Raw genomic sequence first — 15,375 nt, 5'->3', positions numbered from 1 at the left:
CTTCCCTCCTCCTCCCTCCTCCCGTCGTGCCCTGCGGCGGCCGGAAGCGGCAGAGGGGTCAGCGCGCGGGGGCCGTACCGGAGACCCGGGATCTGCACCGGCCTCGGCGGCGGAGGGCCTGAGCCGGACGTGGATGGCGGAGTCCGCGGCGCAGGCACCGGGGGGCGCCCCGAGCCGGCACGAGAAGAGCCTGGGGCTGCTCACGACCAAGTTCGTGTCTCTGCTGCAGGAGGCCAAGGACGGCGTGCTCGACCTCAAGCTGGTGAGGAGGAGGAGGAGGAGAGAGCGGGGGAAACGGGGTGGCCGGGGGGGGGTCCTGCTTCCACAACATGGCTGGGGGTGGGCTATGGCTGGCTCCCATCAGGGCAAGAAGCACTCCTGCTGGGCAGACTTAGGGCTTCTTGGATCTATTTTGTTCCCCTCCTCCCCCCAAAATCCCCCCCTTCATCAGCCAGAGGGAGCTGAACACACACACACACACACACACACACGTGTGTCACTCAGCTAGTAAGAACAAGGTGCCAGGATCTGGGATGGGTTCCCTTGTACCACAACGGTATTGATATCACAACCCTTTCACGCTTAGATTAGCTTTCTTCATTTCAACAACAGCCCCATTAGTGATTTTTTTTTGGGGGGTGGGTTGTGTTGCTGCTATGAAAACAGTTAAGAAACCCTTGCCAGTAGATCCCAGTTGCTTTCTGCCCACCCGATGGTACAGACAAGGGAAAGGAGGCAGCGTGGAGTGGCGGTGGCAAGATTTGCCTCTTGGGGCCGGATCGGGCTTACGGAAAGTAAGGATCGGGCCCTATTAGGTATCTGTTCCGACCACCTCCTTTTGTCTGGAGCTTTGGTCTGTTGCTGTGTGTCCACATTTGGGATCTCTTGACTCCGTTCCATCTTCCCATGCAGGGTTGGATGTGTGTGTGTGTTAGGAAAAATCCCAGTTAATAGATCTTGCCTTGAATTGGGCTTTTCTCTCTCTCTCTGTCCTCAGACCAAATGAGCAAACTTTGGGAGCCAACTGCTTCCCCACCTGTTTGCTAGCTCTTCCTCTGACCTCCCTCACCTCATATCAAGGAAGCATGACCGTTAAGGTGCAGCATCCGCCAAAAGGGGAGATAATGCTGAGTTGCATGTTGGGTATGGACTGCAGGAGTGCATGAAGGGATCTCTGCGGGTGGGGGTGTTACACTGAGCTGGTTGCATATGTATAACTTAGTCACAGGTGTGATCAGTCTGTTGCCAGTGCAGAACTCCAGCAGTTGCAGGAGCTTCTGCTTTACCGCAACAGTGGCTTCTGTGTGAAAGGGACTGCAGGTGTTCGCAACCTTGCCTGAAGTGCTTAACCTTAACTGAAATCTGCTTTTGGTTCCACTGCAATGCAGGCAGATGGGGAAACAGCCTCTGCAGTTCAAAACGGTTTAGGACCAAACATGGGAAATCTAGAGTAGAAAAAGTGGGCAGGAAGAAGCTTTTAATGCTATGAACCACAAACTGTTTAAACAACAACAAAAAAAGCATTAGTTTAGTGTTACTGAATCCAGATGTGGCTTCTTATGTGAACTAGGCCAGTAAGCTGCATGGCCATCTAAGGGCCTTTGGTTTGGAAGGGAACAGCAGTGGGAAGGAGCCCTGCTGGAGCCCTGTCTAAGGTGATTGATGATGGCTTTGACAGCATAGGTCTGTGTATCTTTGCACCAAAGCAAACCCCCCTCTCTTCAGGTGGTGCTTACGCCTACAGAAGTGCAAGGAGGGTTGCAGCTTGAGACTTTTCATCAAGGCAGCTCTTGTATTTTGCTAACTCCAGAGGAGCAGACATAAGAAGCTGCCTTGTTCCCCCTAGCTCAATATTATCTAAACTTTAAATTACTGGCAAAAGCTTGCCAGGGTTTAAGATTGGAGGGTTGCATACAGTTTAGCGCCACTCAGAGTAGATCCATTGAAATTAATGGGCATTATTAATATAGGTCCATTAATTTCAGTGGGTCTACTCTGAGTAGAACTTGTGTACAATCCAGGGTCCTTCCTATCCCTACTTAGAGATGCTAAGGATTGAACCTGACTTCTTTTTCATGCAGGCTCTGTTAGCAGCAGCATATGTCCATGGGCACTTTATGTATGTTCTTATGTAGTAGTCATACTGTTCTTGTGAATGACAAAGTTGCACTTGTCTATTTAACAAACATGAACTGTGCTGCATGTTGCTGACCATAGCTCAGTAGTAGAGCACATGTTTTGTGTGCAGAAGGTTCAGAGTTCATTCGCTGGCATTTGAAGATTAAAATAAAATCTAACGGCAGGTAATGTGAGCTGCTGCCAATGAGAGCAGACAATACCACGTTACGTGGACACATAGCATAAGCTGCTCTTACACAACTCCCTTTGATCCATTTGTGCTCCCAGCATTGTGTGACTGAAAGACATCTGAATATTTTTATATGGGTGAAATTACGAGTCCTCTTAATTTCTCTAGAACCTGCTTTCTAATAGTAAGCGCTCTAATCTACCTACCTTTTCACCTTTACCTTGAGAAAAGGGCATCTTGGTATCTACAAAATCTTTGTTAACACATCAGGCATTTGTTAACACATTGCATTTTATGCAACAATGATATAGGGGATTTTGATTTTTCCCCTCTATTGCATCTTACTGCTGGATATGCTTCCAGGCATTACCTGTTTATGCATGCTATACATTTGGTGAAGCTGAGGATCCAGAAAAGTCACAGAATACAACCTAGCTGCCCTGCAGCGATACTGCCTAAACAGGATATAGAGAGTTTGGTTCTTACACTGGATACTGATAATCCACATCACTGTTCATTGATGTTCTGAACAGTGGATATATAATAGTAATAGTAATAAATAGGAAATCATCTTTTATATGTTATAGATTTTGGGATTGCAATATTATCATCATAATGATTATGATATTACATTATCCTGTTCTTCCTGCAGGGAGCCCAAGACAATTTACATATTTCCCTCTCCTGTCTCCCATTCACAATAACTTGGCTAGATAGGATTAGGCTGAGAGAGTGACTGCTCCAAGCAAGGCTTTATGGCTGAGTGCAGATTTGGATTCCTCACCCAGTTCTCTAGCCACTACACCAAGTTGTCTCTTTGTGTGGTAATGTAGCAGAGAAAGCAATGCCACACACGTACGCTTTTCTGCCATGAAAGGTAGGATTTGTGCCCTCATCTGCCATGACATCAGGCAGTCTTTGGGGCCACTTGGAAGGAACCCCAGGATGGCAGATGGGTTGCAGCTTCTCTTGCTGAACTTCTGTTTTGTTTATAAACTAACCCCCCCAAAATGGAACATGTGGGAGGCAAAGAGATTTAATTGATGGTTCCTCTCCCAAACCCAAGACACTGAGTCCAGGCATGTTCCTATGTATAACTGACAAAGTGGCTGGAGGTGTTTTTTTGTTTTGTCAGCTTCCTGCTGTTCTCTGAGTGGCTCAGGCATTCGTGAGCAGGGCATGATAATGTTTTGGGTTTCCTACACAGGCAGCAGATACCTTGGCAGTGCGGCAGAAGCGGCGCATTTATGACATCACCAATGTCCTTGAGGGCATAGGGCTGATTGAGAAGAAGTCCAAGAACAGTATACAGTGGAAGTAAGTGCCCGTGAATTGGAGCAAGGATTGGTGATCCTGAAACTAGGCTCTGTTCTCAGTGATGCATGGGGGGCAGTTGCATTTGAGGAGTGTGGCACAGTCACAGCTTGCATTTGAGTAGTTGACTGTGTCCTGAGTGCAGCATTTAAGGCAGTTTTGAATAAGCTTCACCAATGGTCATGCTGTACTTCTGTTTGCTGAGTGGTCACAAATAGTAGGGAAATAGCTTATGAAATTGAGCTGTAAGGGGAGTTGCAGGTACCCACAGCATTGGGATTTAGGTGCCTGCTTAAACTCATCTCTTTGCATTTGCTTTTCCTGAGCAGTGATCCAGTTATGTTTGATGTATTAAGCAGATATACTAATTTGGGATGTATTTTATAATTGTTTTACGAATATAAATTTATTTTATGCTGTTTGCCACCATGATATTTTCCCCTTGATGTTGGCAGTATAGCATTTATAGGTTCTAACTTATAAAAAATGTACCTCACCTGAAACCTAATGACATGATGTACTATTTGGGAGTAAAAACATGACTGAAGTTTGGAGGAACTCTCTTCCGAGGGAACTGTGTTGGTGGAAGGAGATCTTTGAATATTTTATTTTTATTATTTATTGCATTTATAGCCCACCTTTTTCTCCAAGGAGCTCAAGATGGTCACAAGGTTTCTCCCCATTCTTCATTTAATCCCCACAGCAACCCTGTGAAGTTGGTTAGGCTAAGAGGCAGTGACTAGCCCCAGGTCACACAGTGAGATTCATGGCCCGGTGGCAATTTGAACCCTGGTCTCCCAGATCCTAGTCCTGCACACTAACCACTGCACCATACTGGATAGAGACATAATATCTAAAGGGCTGTCCATTCCTCTCTGGAAAGTTTGAGCTTGGAAACAAAAGGGAGGAATAGTTTGTGCTCAGCGCGACTGAACAATCCTGTGGGTTTGGGGAGGTATTTTGCGGTTGCGATGGCAGTGCCTCTGATAGCTCATGCCCTCTAGGGAAGCTCTGCAAGAAGTGGCCTCTCTCATTTTTCTTGCTTCCAATTCTCGTTCCCTCCAGAGGAGTAGGTCCTGGCTGCAACACTCGTGAAATTGCCCACAAGCTGATAGAGCTGAAGGCAGAGATTGAGGACCTGGAGCAGCGGGAGCGGGAGCTGGAGCAGCAAAAGATGTGGGTGCAGCAAAGCATCAAAAATGTGACGGACGATGTACAAAACAGCCGATATCCTTCTGAGTGCACCGTAGTCCTTTTTCCTTCTTCCCCCTTTCACTTCGAGTTTCCAATGCTCGTTCCAAGTTGATCCTTCTAGGATGGCGGAAGGAAAACATTACTTTCCAGGGCTTGAAGGCAGTGACACCGATCCTGTAGTGCTGGCACAACTCTTTAATTTCAAATCACTTGCCACTCTGTGCAGGATACAGAAATTTCAGTCTTCTTGCTGGGTCAGGTCCACAGCATTGGCCAGTGAGACATCTATGGTGAGATAGTGACTGTGTGTGTCTTTGGGGGAAAGCCATAACTATTCACTGTTGTTTGAAACTACTTTATAATACAGGTGGGTGGGTGGAGCTTAAAAAGTGTTAAGTAAATGTATTGGATCCAAAATTTCCTCCTCTGCTGCTGCTTTTGTAGAGATGCACCCAGTAGGTGGGGCACATAGGACACATTCTGACCAGCGTGTTCTGCAGCACCGACTGATAACTAGATCTGTTGTTCACTTGTTTCTTCCAATTCCCCTAAACATCTTGAAGTGTTCCTTTGTCCAATGATCTTGTTGTTTCTGGATGCATCTGGTTTTCCCCCTTAACTTCAGGAACGTTAGCCTATGTGACTGATGAGGACCTCTGCAAATGCTTTCCAGGTGAGGATGTGGTGTATCCTAGCTAGATTCCCCCCCTGTATGCCATACCTTTTCCTTGGCATGGTGCTCTCCAGGTGTTATTAGGCTACAACTCCGATCATCTCTGATCATTGACTATGCTGGTGGGTGGGGGAGCTCAGCAACGTTGGGGACCCCACTCCTTGCTCTAGGAACAAATGAACTGAGCTGGGCAAGAGTTCCAGAGTTTAGAGCCTGTTTTTCTTAGAAATGAGGCAAACCTTCACAGCTCTCAGAAAGTGCAGCAGCCCTTGTCTTACTACCCAGGCTGGATTCCCCTCATGTATACTCTGTTTTGCCATCACCTTGCTTTAGTCACTTAGGTCTACTAGCATTAGCCAGATAAATATTGTGAATGAAATGGCCTTTTGCTCTGAAAAAATACAAGCAGCCTTTAAAAAAAACAATACACAAATGCTCACACTGCCCTTCTGTATCTGAGAACTGTACGCAAGTCTGGGAGATGTCCTTTTTTCCTGCCAATGTTACTGGCCGCATTAAAGGTTTGCAGACCAGGTAAAGCATGGATGGGGAAGTGTTGTCCCTGCTGATGTGGCTGAACTATGACTTCCATCAACCCTGGCCATTGGCCAACCTTGTGAGGCTGATGGGAGTTGGCATCTAGCAACATCTGGAGGGCCACAGGTCTTCCATCTCTTGAGGGAAGAGGTGAAAAAGGAGGAAAGAGAAAGAGTGCGCGTCTGGGCTTGCAACGGCTTGCTGCTCCATTCTTCACCTAGATCAGATTAGTAAATGCTGCGTTTGCTCTCTTGTTCCAGGTGACACACTGCTAGCCATCCGAGCCCCATCGGGTACTCAGTTAGAGGTTCCTGTCCCTGAGGTAGGTGGCACATGGGTAACAAAGGAATGGTCCCTGGTTGCAAAGAGGCTATGGTGGAAGTCTTATATGAGGGATCGCTAACCTTTGGCCCTCCTGGTGTTGTTGGGCTCCTGTTGGTGCCACCGTAGCTCATGTTTTGCCTGCAGGAGGTCCCAGGTTTAATCCCGAGCACTTCCAGTTAAAATGTGGTCGGGCAGGAAAAAACCTGTGGCTGAAACCTCAATGAACTGGTGACCCTTGGAACACTCAGCAGCATCTCGCATTGCAGGTTGATGCTGGCTGCAAGTTGTCAAGGAGCTTTCATTTTGCATTTTCTTGCACAACAACATTCATCTGGCACAAAACATTTTGCCAGTGGAACAAGTGTCCCGCTAAGATTGTTGAGATTCCTGCGTTGCAGGGGGTTAAACTAGATGACCCCCAGAGTCCCCTCCACCTACAGTTCTATGATTCTAAGTAACTTAACACTATATTGGATACAGTCCTTTACACACATAGATGCATCACTGCGCTGGCTTGGGTGCCTTACCTTGTAGCAATCTCTCTTCCTTTCTTTAGGGCTTAAATGGTCAGAAGAAATACCAGATCCACCTGAAAAGTACAAGCGGTCCAATTGATGTCCTGCTTGTAAATAAAGACGCCTGGAGCTCTCCTCCAGTGGTACTACCTGTCCCTCCCCCGGAAGACCTCATTCAGTGTCAGCCGGTCACACTCTCTAAGGCACAGAGACCACCTGTTGCCCACTTCCAAGAAGCATCTCTTCCCAGTGGCACCCACCCTTCTGCGCCTGTTCCCAACAGCACACAGGACCAGGTCTCTGCTGTGCAGAAAGCAGCCAGCGCCACAGGTGAGTCGCAGAGGAGCTTTCCCTTCCTGTAACCTCTCTCGAATATGACACTGAAGTCGAGTCACTTGGCCTTGCTGTCAGCCTCTTCCAGATGAAAGGCGTTGGCAGGCTTCGCTAGAGGCCTGCCTTCTTCAGCAGTCACCTGAGAACTTTGGAACCTGGCCTAGGCAAGGTTAGGAAGCCTCCAACATCACTGTCCCTTTTCAAAACTGCACCCAAACTGGACTGGAGATCCTGTAGCCCTCCAGATATCGTCAGGCTGCAGCTCTCATCTTCCCTAACCATGGGCCACACTGGTTGGTGCTGATGGGAGCTGGATGTCAGCAACATTTGGAGGGCCACAGGTTCCCCCCACATGCTGTGAAGCCTTCCTATTTCATCAAACCTTAAGGGAGAATTTAAATTTTCTGAGTTTTTTCCATCGTATGTGTAGCCTCCTTGTGATTTTATAATTGTTTGGCTTTTTGTTTATTTGCTTTAGTGTAAATTAGTTTGAATTCTTGGAAAGTAGTATAGCCAGGCAGCTGTAAAGTACTTGGGTCTCAAACTGGAATAATATATTTACAGTGGACTGTACCAGCTTTTCCCATCATGTTTAAAAATTATAGTTGTATATAAATTATCTGACATAATTTTCAGTACATACAATTATTGTAAGCCAATAACACATACGTTCCTTTTTTCTAGTTCTGAAACAGCACATTCTTTCATATATGTAGTTACTGTATTTCTTATCCCAAATTAAGATATGGAAAGCACATAACATCCATTCATTGTAATCATCACTAGTCTTAATGTATTTATTTCTTTAAACACATTATTAAATAGGCCACCATCAAAGTGGTATACACTGAGAATGAAACACAGAAACACAAGCTCAAAGAACAGTAAAATCAATTCAGCAAACTCAAACAATAAAACTATCCATACAGGCTCTTAAAAACAACAGTGCTATTTTATCAAATATAAAATTGATCTTCCATAAACGTCTGGCTTACACCTTGGGGTAAGATTTCCTTTTAAAAAGCCCGTATTCAGTAGGCGACTAAACATCCTCATGTTAGGTGCCTGGCTCGTAATTGATTCAGGAGAACTGGATCTACAACACTTCTTATACATTCAGAAACCCAATCAAGTATTGACAGCTGTTTTCTCTACTGTTCCATTGTTGGGAGAGAGAGAAAATCAGTCCTTCCCCCCACCACACTCCCAAGTTTCCCTTCTCCACATCCTTCCTTCCTTAAACTTGATATTGTGCGTGTACTAACATATTCCATGTATCAGTGATGGGGAACCTGTGACCCTCCAAAAGAGAAATTGTTGGACACAGCCACAGCCAGCATGCCCGATAGTACTACAAAAACATCTGAAAGGCCACAGGTTCCCCATATATGGCTTACATACCAGTTTAACAATCTGCCTACTGCAAGTGCATCAGAAAAGGGCAAGTTTTTTCTGTGGCAGGTCTGCCTGAGACAAATATTTGCTTTGCCTTGTGCATTTGTTTGTGTGTATGTGTGTTCTCTCTCTTTTTTCTCTCGAGGATTAAATTGCGGTCTACCACTCCTCACTCCTGGAATGTGTGTTGAATTGTTAAGGCAGTGGCTTGGTTTTTTTGTCTAAAATTCTAACCTCAAACCTACCTTTGATAACTGTTTACAGGTTGACTCTTTGGGAAAGCTGTATCTTCCCAGTTGTTAGGTTTTAATAAAAAGTATAGCTGGGTTTTTTTGTTTTTTAAAGTTGCGTAATAGGTTGTTATTGTGGTAAGAATTTACTTCTACACCACCTTGCTCTCAGGCGAGGGTAAATAAAACACGGAACCAAGGAAATAATTTGAGGCTAGCGCCCAATTAGGAACCCAGCATTTATTGTAGCAATAAGACAGAGCTCAACTTAAGTGGTTGTTCTAGCTGAACCACTAGTTAAGAAGTCGCCTGCCACTAAGAGAATTAGAACAAGGGTTTTATACTCACAGGACACAAAAGAGTCATAAAACATCTAAACGTTCTTAAAACATCAACATCCTTCTACATACATCAGGAAAAGTTACAGGTCATGAGAAGCAAAACACGCATGGCTCAATCTTGATCCCCACAATCAGCTTGGGGTGCCCCAAGAGTGCCCAGGCCATATGGTCTCAAATGTAGCATTTCTATCACTGTTCCCCTGGCAAGCAGCCCTTCATCAGGTTGTTGACATTCCTTCCTTTATCTCACTTTCCTTGGGGAAGCTTCAAGGATAGCTGATTTTATACTCTGGTCCTAACTCATGATAGATTTAGAATAACATCCTGGAGGGCCATTTGTGCCACTTTCAGGGTCAGATAGAAAAGGAATGCAGCGTGGAAGTCATAAAATGCAAACACAGAGAATATTAGAATGTTTTAAAAATCTACACCCTGGGTCTCTAATTCTTACATTATTGTGATAATGTTCATGTTGGTTAAGTTGCATCTGGCCTGTGGTGCATATGTCTGGAGTATGGCGGATAGCATAACAGAAAGCTTTTGGTTATATGAAAATTCATCCCCTTCATGTGGGAAAAGGCATGTTGAGGAGAAAAGTTCTAATCAATGACCTATGAAGGCTAGTAACTTCTGTGGCATATTTATAAGGCTTAGGGGATGCCTGTGGGCATTTAATGCAACACTGTACTGCCCTGGAGTTTGCTGGTTGAGTGTCATGTCCTATTCAGTGTGCAATCCATGAAATGTTGCAAAATTGTCGCCATCTATGTCTTACACCTTTGCAGATAGTGGCGTCTCAACGGCAGAATCGAGAAGCAGCGGGGAGCTGGACCCACTTGCCCCCTCGACAGCACCAGCCAGCCCACCTGCTGGGCTGGACACGCAGCCCCTCCAATCCTCTGCCTTGCTGGACAGCAGCTCCATCCTGCCCAGTCCCTCCACCTCCTTTGAGCCAATCAAGCCAGACCCCACAGAAAGTGAGAATTCTCTGGTTGCTGCCTTTTGGGTTGGGGGTTCCTCTGTTCCCAAATGGGCATGGCACAGAGTCCCTCTTTTTCCAGAAACTGGAGCAGCTTTGTAATGGTTGCTATGGTTAAAATTCTGCCGTGGAGCAATGTTTGTGTGCATATGGTTTGTTTTGGGTTTTTTTGAATAGCAAAGCATCTGCTTTGCCATGTGCAACAAGGGTGGAGAACTGGGTGTGGCCAGCAGGCCAGATTGACCCCACCTCCCCCTGTCACAGGCCACTTTTGCAAGGTGGGTGGAGCTCCTCGCCTTTCAATCAGCTGATGCCACAAGTCTCACTTTGAGGGCATGCAGTGCATATTAAAGAAAACCCCAACGTAATGCTGTATTGGAGCGGGCAATGAAATGGGATTTCTAAAATACCGGTAGGCAGGGTTGTGGGCAGGATATTTATGTCAGTTTTTGTGCTTTTTTCATGTCCATGGCTTCGTACAAGGAATCCTAGGATCTTTAGTTGTGTGGGAATGAGTGTCTCCAGACATTACTAGCTACTCTCAGAACTACAGTTCCCATGATTCTTTGAGGCCCGGTTCACAGACAAGGCTCAACTGGAGTAGTTGCGAAAGGCAAATGGGAAGCATCAGCTTTCTGGCTGAAGCTAACTTTCAGTTGCTGCATCCAGCAAGGGCAAACTGTGGCTGGTTTAAAATATTGTTTATTTAAATGAGCAAAGCTAAAGCCCTAGCTTCTGATCCTGGCTTGTACTGTACAAATAAAACCATAGCTTAAATTAACCATTGTTCCAAGGTTGGAAGTAGCAACATATTCTGGATAAGTAAGATCTGGTGCTTCTGAGCCCCTCATCCTGGTGTGTGTTGCAGGAGATCATGAGCCTGAGGCTTGAGCAGATGGATTTACCGTACATAGGGAGCCCTTTAGCATTGCTTCCAAACTGAGCCCTCCTTAAGCCCACAGTGTAGATATACCATCAAGCTTCACAACCATCTGTAGCAGAACTGTCTAGCAACATGGGCTTCCGCCAAATATTACGGCAGGCATCCGTGGTGTGTGGGATGGACGGACTCGTGATTGTGAACAGAGGCTACCAAACAGGGGAGAGCACCCTGTATAGGTTACCGCACTTTGGACATTATTGGAGCAGCATGGAAACCAGTGCCGTCTCTTCTGTTTTTCAGTACCGGAACTTCCCAAAGAGCTTTCGGAGATGTTTGATCCAACAAGAGGTGTGTTGCTTCAGCAGAACTATATTTGTTTCACTTTTCTGGGGCAACGTGAGGGACCTTTGAACCTGCTTGATCTCACATTTTCTCCCATGTTTTCAGAGGCCCTTACTATACTCGGTTTGGAGAAAGCAAATATCATGGCAGAGTGGCCCTCTGCTGGATACATGTGAAATAACAGCTAGCTCAGGGATGCTCATGCTGTGGTGGTGACACTGCCCTTGCTGTGAAACTAGGGTGCCTGTAGCTATCGCTCTGTCTTGTACAGTATTACTTGGTGCATTGCAAGCTGGCATCTGTTAATAAGCAGTTCCTTTAGGCCTCATTGCTCTGTTTGGGTCATCTGGAATGTAACACTTCTCCCTGGGCGTCCAACACTTATCCCAAGAATAATGGGAATTGTAGATCTGTAGGAGTGAACTACAGTTCCCAGGATTCTTTGGGGGAAAGTCATGTGTTGACTGTATTATAAATACACAGTTGGGGTGTGCAACTGACTGCTTCTGTTTACAGTTAACATCCAGGTAGTTAACATCCATCAAAGCCAAAGCTGGCTTCTTTATCATGAGAGTGTATTCTAAACTGACATACCTGAGCCTTTGTTTGAAATGATACAGAATATTCTATTGTACAATCCCAAAGCAGAGTGTGTGGTTGCAATGCAACTCTTTCTTCACACAGAATGCATGAATTCTGAGCTGCTCGAAGAACTAATGTCATCTGATGGTAAGGATTAAGCCTTTTGCTATTTCCCAGTTTTGGGGTGGAGATGGGTTTGGGTAAGGCTAGAAAGTTAGGGTATAGGAAATTGAGTTGGTCCAGTTGAACTGTAAGCAAATGGTAAAGCTCAGCTGAACTGTAATCAACTGAGTAGGTTAATGCACACTGGTCTCAAACTAACACAGGTGTGGGTCTGTTTACAAGCAGGACATCATTTGGATCCCTTGTACTCCTGATGTTGCTGAATTACAACTCCCATCATCACTGGCCATCGGCCATGCTTACTGGGGCCGATGGGAGTTGTAATACAACAACATCTAGAAGGCCAAAGGTTCTCCATATCTGGACTAACTGGTTAGGATCCACAAGCTAAGTGGTTAGGATCCACAAGAAGTGACCTAAAGTTGCACGTATTATTTTTGTTTTAACTGTCCCTTCCACCCACCACAAAACATAAAGCATATGTTTATCTTTGCTGCCCCCTTTTTGAAAAACAACAACATACATGTTGGTTCTGTAGTAGTTTAATTGCCATGGCTGTTCATCCCCCAAAATCCAGGGGTTTGTAGATGGGTGAAGATACTAAGCACTTCGTGTTGTGGGTCCTTAACCCCACCAGTTCCTCTTCTTTCCCCACCCTGCAGCTACACTTCCTCAGAGAGAAGGAGTAAATGTGACATTGGTATATCTGCAGTTTATTTGTGTGCCCTAAAAGAGGCATAGAAGAGCAAAGGAGCTTATAGGTTCTAAAGTTAAAGCAGGGTACCGTGTTTGAAGGTTGGGTTTAATGGTGAGTCCTGAGGGTCAAGCTACAAGTTGACATGGGCAATCTGCTCCTTGGGTCTTCTAAGGTCTTCTACTTTTGGTAAAGCATGCAGGGCAGGGAGGCATGTGGGTCGGGTGTTGCAGCATGTGGGAGGGCCCTTGCCCTGGTTTTTGTTGCCAAAGGGCCAGCATACATACAGGCACAGTGAGCCAGACACAGCCTGACTGTACTCCTTTCCCTTCAACAGTATTTGCTCCTTTACTCCGTCTCTCCCCGCCTCCTGGTGACCACGACTACATCTACAACCTGGATGAGAGCGAAGGAGTGTGTGACCTTTTCGATGTGCCTATCCTCAACCTCTGACTCCTGGCATATGGATGGACTTTAGGATACGTGTTTTTTAAAAAACAAACAAACCAGTCTTTGGAAAAACCTGGTGTTTTTTTGGATTCCTTTTCTGCTCTAGTGCTTGAGTGACACACTTGGCTGCTCTGGTCTTGACTGAAGATCAACAGGGATGGACTTGTGGACCAAGCAGCAGCAGCAGCAGCAGGAGCAGCAGCTCCCTTTCCTGGCTTCTTTTCTTCCTTTCCTATGTTGCACAAGGCAGTCCCCTGGTTTCCCTCTTGCTCCATTTTTGGCTGTCCTTTCACTAGATCTGAGGCCTCCTTCCCAGTGGCCTGCGGTCAATTCTTCCTGAACAGCAGAAGAGCTTCCTTGGGTCTGCAAGCCTGGCTTGGCTCCCCTACACTCCTGGTGGCACTTTCTGGAGAAAATAGGGCTGAACAACAGGGGCAGGGAAGGCTTGTGCTGTCTTGTCTTTATAGCTTGTCTCTATGTATTTCAGAGGTGCTCATTTCCTGTTCTTTCTCTGGCAACTACACACTTGGCACAAGGAACGAGGGGGAGAGGGGGAAGCGACGCCTCGTCAACCCTGCCTTGGATCCATTTTATGTATGGAAGGTGCTCAGAAGCTTCTTCTCGAGTTTCAGCCGCTTCTGTTTCACTTTGAGAGCACGACGATCACTCGGTCTTGCAAGCCGAAACATGTCCAGTTCTTCTCCTTTAGCCGTGTAGAGGTGCCAGTTTTGCACAGTCACTTTTCCTCCAAAGAGTCAGGATGGAGAAACAAATTGCCCCCTCCCCAACAGCCAAGTTGTTTAGGGATGGGGAAGCTTGGCTGGGATTGCCTGCAATGCAAGGCCCTGAGCTCGACAGTGAGAGCCCAAGATGGAGGGGCTTGGATTGAGGAAAGGGGCCAAGTCTGGGTGATTTATTTCAATATCCTCGGTCAATGCTGAAGGTGGGCTTTTTTGAGTGCATTCGAGCTACTGCATTTTCCCCTTTCCAAATTGCTGGTTTCATTTGGATGCCCGTCCGTGCAGCTTACCTTCTCTCCCAGAGTCTGTATGCGACACATCTTCCCCACCTTCCAGCACTGAGTATTGCTCACCTCCCCACCTGCACCCGTGAGGATCTGGGTTGGTGAACCTCCTCCTATGACTCCTTTGCACTTCTCAACCTCTTTCCCATAACCGCAGTGTTGCTCTCCAGTCTGCAGTTGTGCTTTTACCAGATGCCAGCCCCTAAATCACGCTCCCTGGCCCATAACCTTTGCACAGTTCTCGGCCGCAGGCACTGAATATGAAGGTGGTGCTGCCTTGCACCCTAACCTTAAAAACTGCTGCTTGGGTGAAGAGTTTGATTTCAGTGGGATTTCGACCTGCAGCCCTAAGCACACTCACCACTAAGCCGCCCATATTAAATCAGGGAATGTTTGTGTTGTCATGTGGTAGCTTTTGGCCAGCAAGAGCTAGTTTAAGCTGGCTGCCCTGTCCTGCTTCCTAAGAGTGGCCACAAGGCTGTAAGTGGTGCAGCCGATACTTCCCTCCGTATGGAATATACAGCCCTACAATTCCTCGGCATCCTTTCCAGAGTGGGAACTTGTTAATACTCTGCTTCCAGATGCTTCGTGTTTAGAGAAGCCTCTGGTGTCCTGTTTAGCAGGGATGGGCAACGTGGTGTCCTCCAGATGTTGTACTCCAACTCCCATCAGCCCCAGCCCACATGGTCAGGGAGCTTTGGGAGTTCTAGTCTAGCCACACCTGGAGGGCTACCCATGTGCTTAGGCACTTGTGAGGACACCTTCCTGGCCTGCATGTCTCTGTTTCCAGAGCAGTTCCTGCATTGCACAGATGCTCTAGGAAGCCCAGAGGTGTGTCGCATTTCTTCCTCCCCAATAGACTCACAGGCTTCTTGGTGTCTTTCGGAGGGATCTGTTTAGCAGCTGAACCGTCACTTCCCTTTGCTATAAATTTCTTGCCTTCTCTTTAGATGACGTCCTGAAAAAGATACCTAAAGAAAATGTACAATGGGAAGGGGGGTGGAAATGAACTTTGATTCATATATAAAGATTATTTTTATACTTTTTGCAGCAAGAGACTTGCCTGTAATATTTGTACAGTTTTTGTTTTTTTTTGAGTGAATAAACAAAACCTTTCCAAAGCTGTTTCCTGTC

At 46.2% G+C, this 15,375-nt stretch overlaps 1 protein-coding gene across 1 annotated transcript; it reads left to right on the top strand.

Moving 5' to 3' along the window:
- The first annotated feature begins 24 nt into the window (after positions 1 to 24).
- On the top strand, positions 25 to 15,362 carry E2F4 (E2F transcription factor 4). Its single transcript, XM_079987864.1, is given in 10 exon segments — positions 25 to 262; positions 3,516 to 3,625; positions 4,688 to 4,850; positions 5,444 to 5,489; positions 6,287 to 6,348; positions 6,907 to 7,195; positions 9,950 to 10,141; positions 11,327 to 11,374; positions 12,053 to 12,097; positions 13,105 to 15,362. Coding segments are annotated over 10 exon segments (1,200 nt in total). The 5' UTR covers positions 25 to 133; the 3' UTR covers positions 13,221 to 15,362.
- The last annotated feature ends 13 nt before the right edge of the window (positions 15,363 to 15,375 follow it).

Source organism: Podarcis cretensis (genome assembly GCF_951804945.1).
Source record: "Podarcis cretensis genome assembly, chromosome: 8".
In the NCBI taxonomy this organism is placed as follows: Eukaryota; Metazoa; Chordata; class Lepidosauria; order Squamata; family Lacertidae; genus Podarcis; species Podarcis cretensis.
Note: the sequence above shows the minus strand (reverse complement) of the source record. Positions and strands in the feature narration are given on the sequence as shown.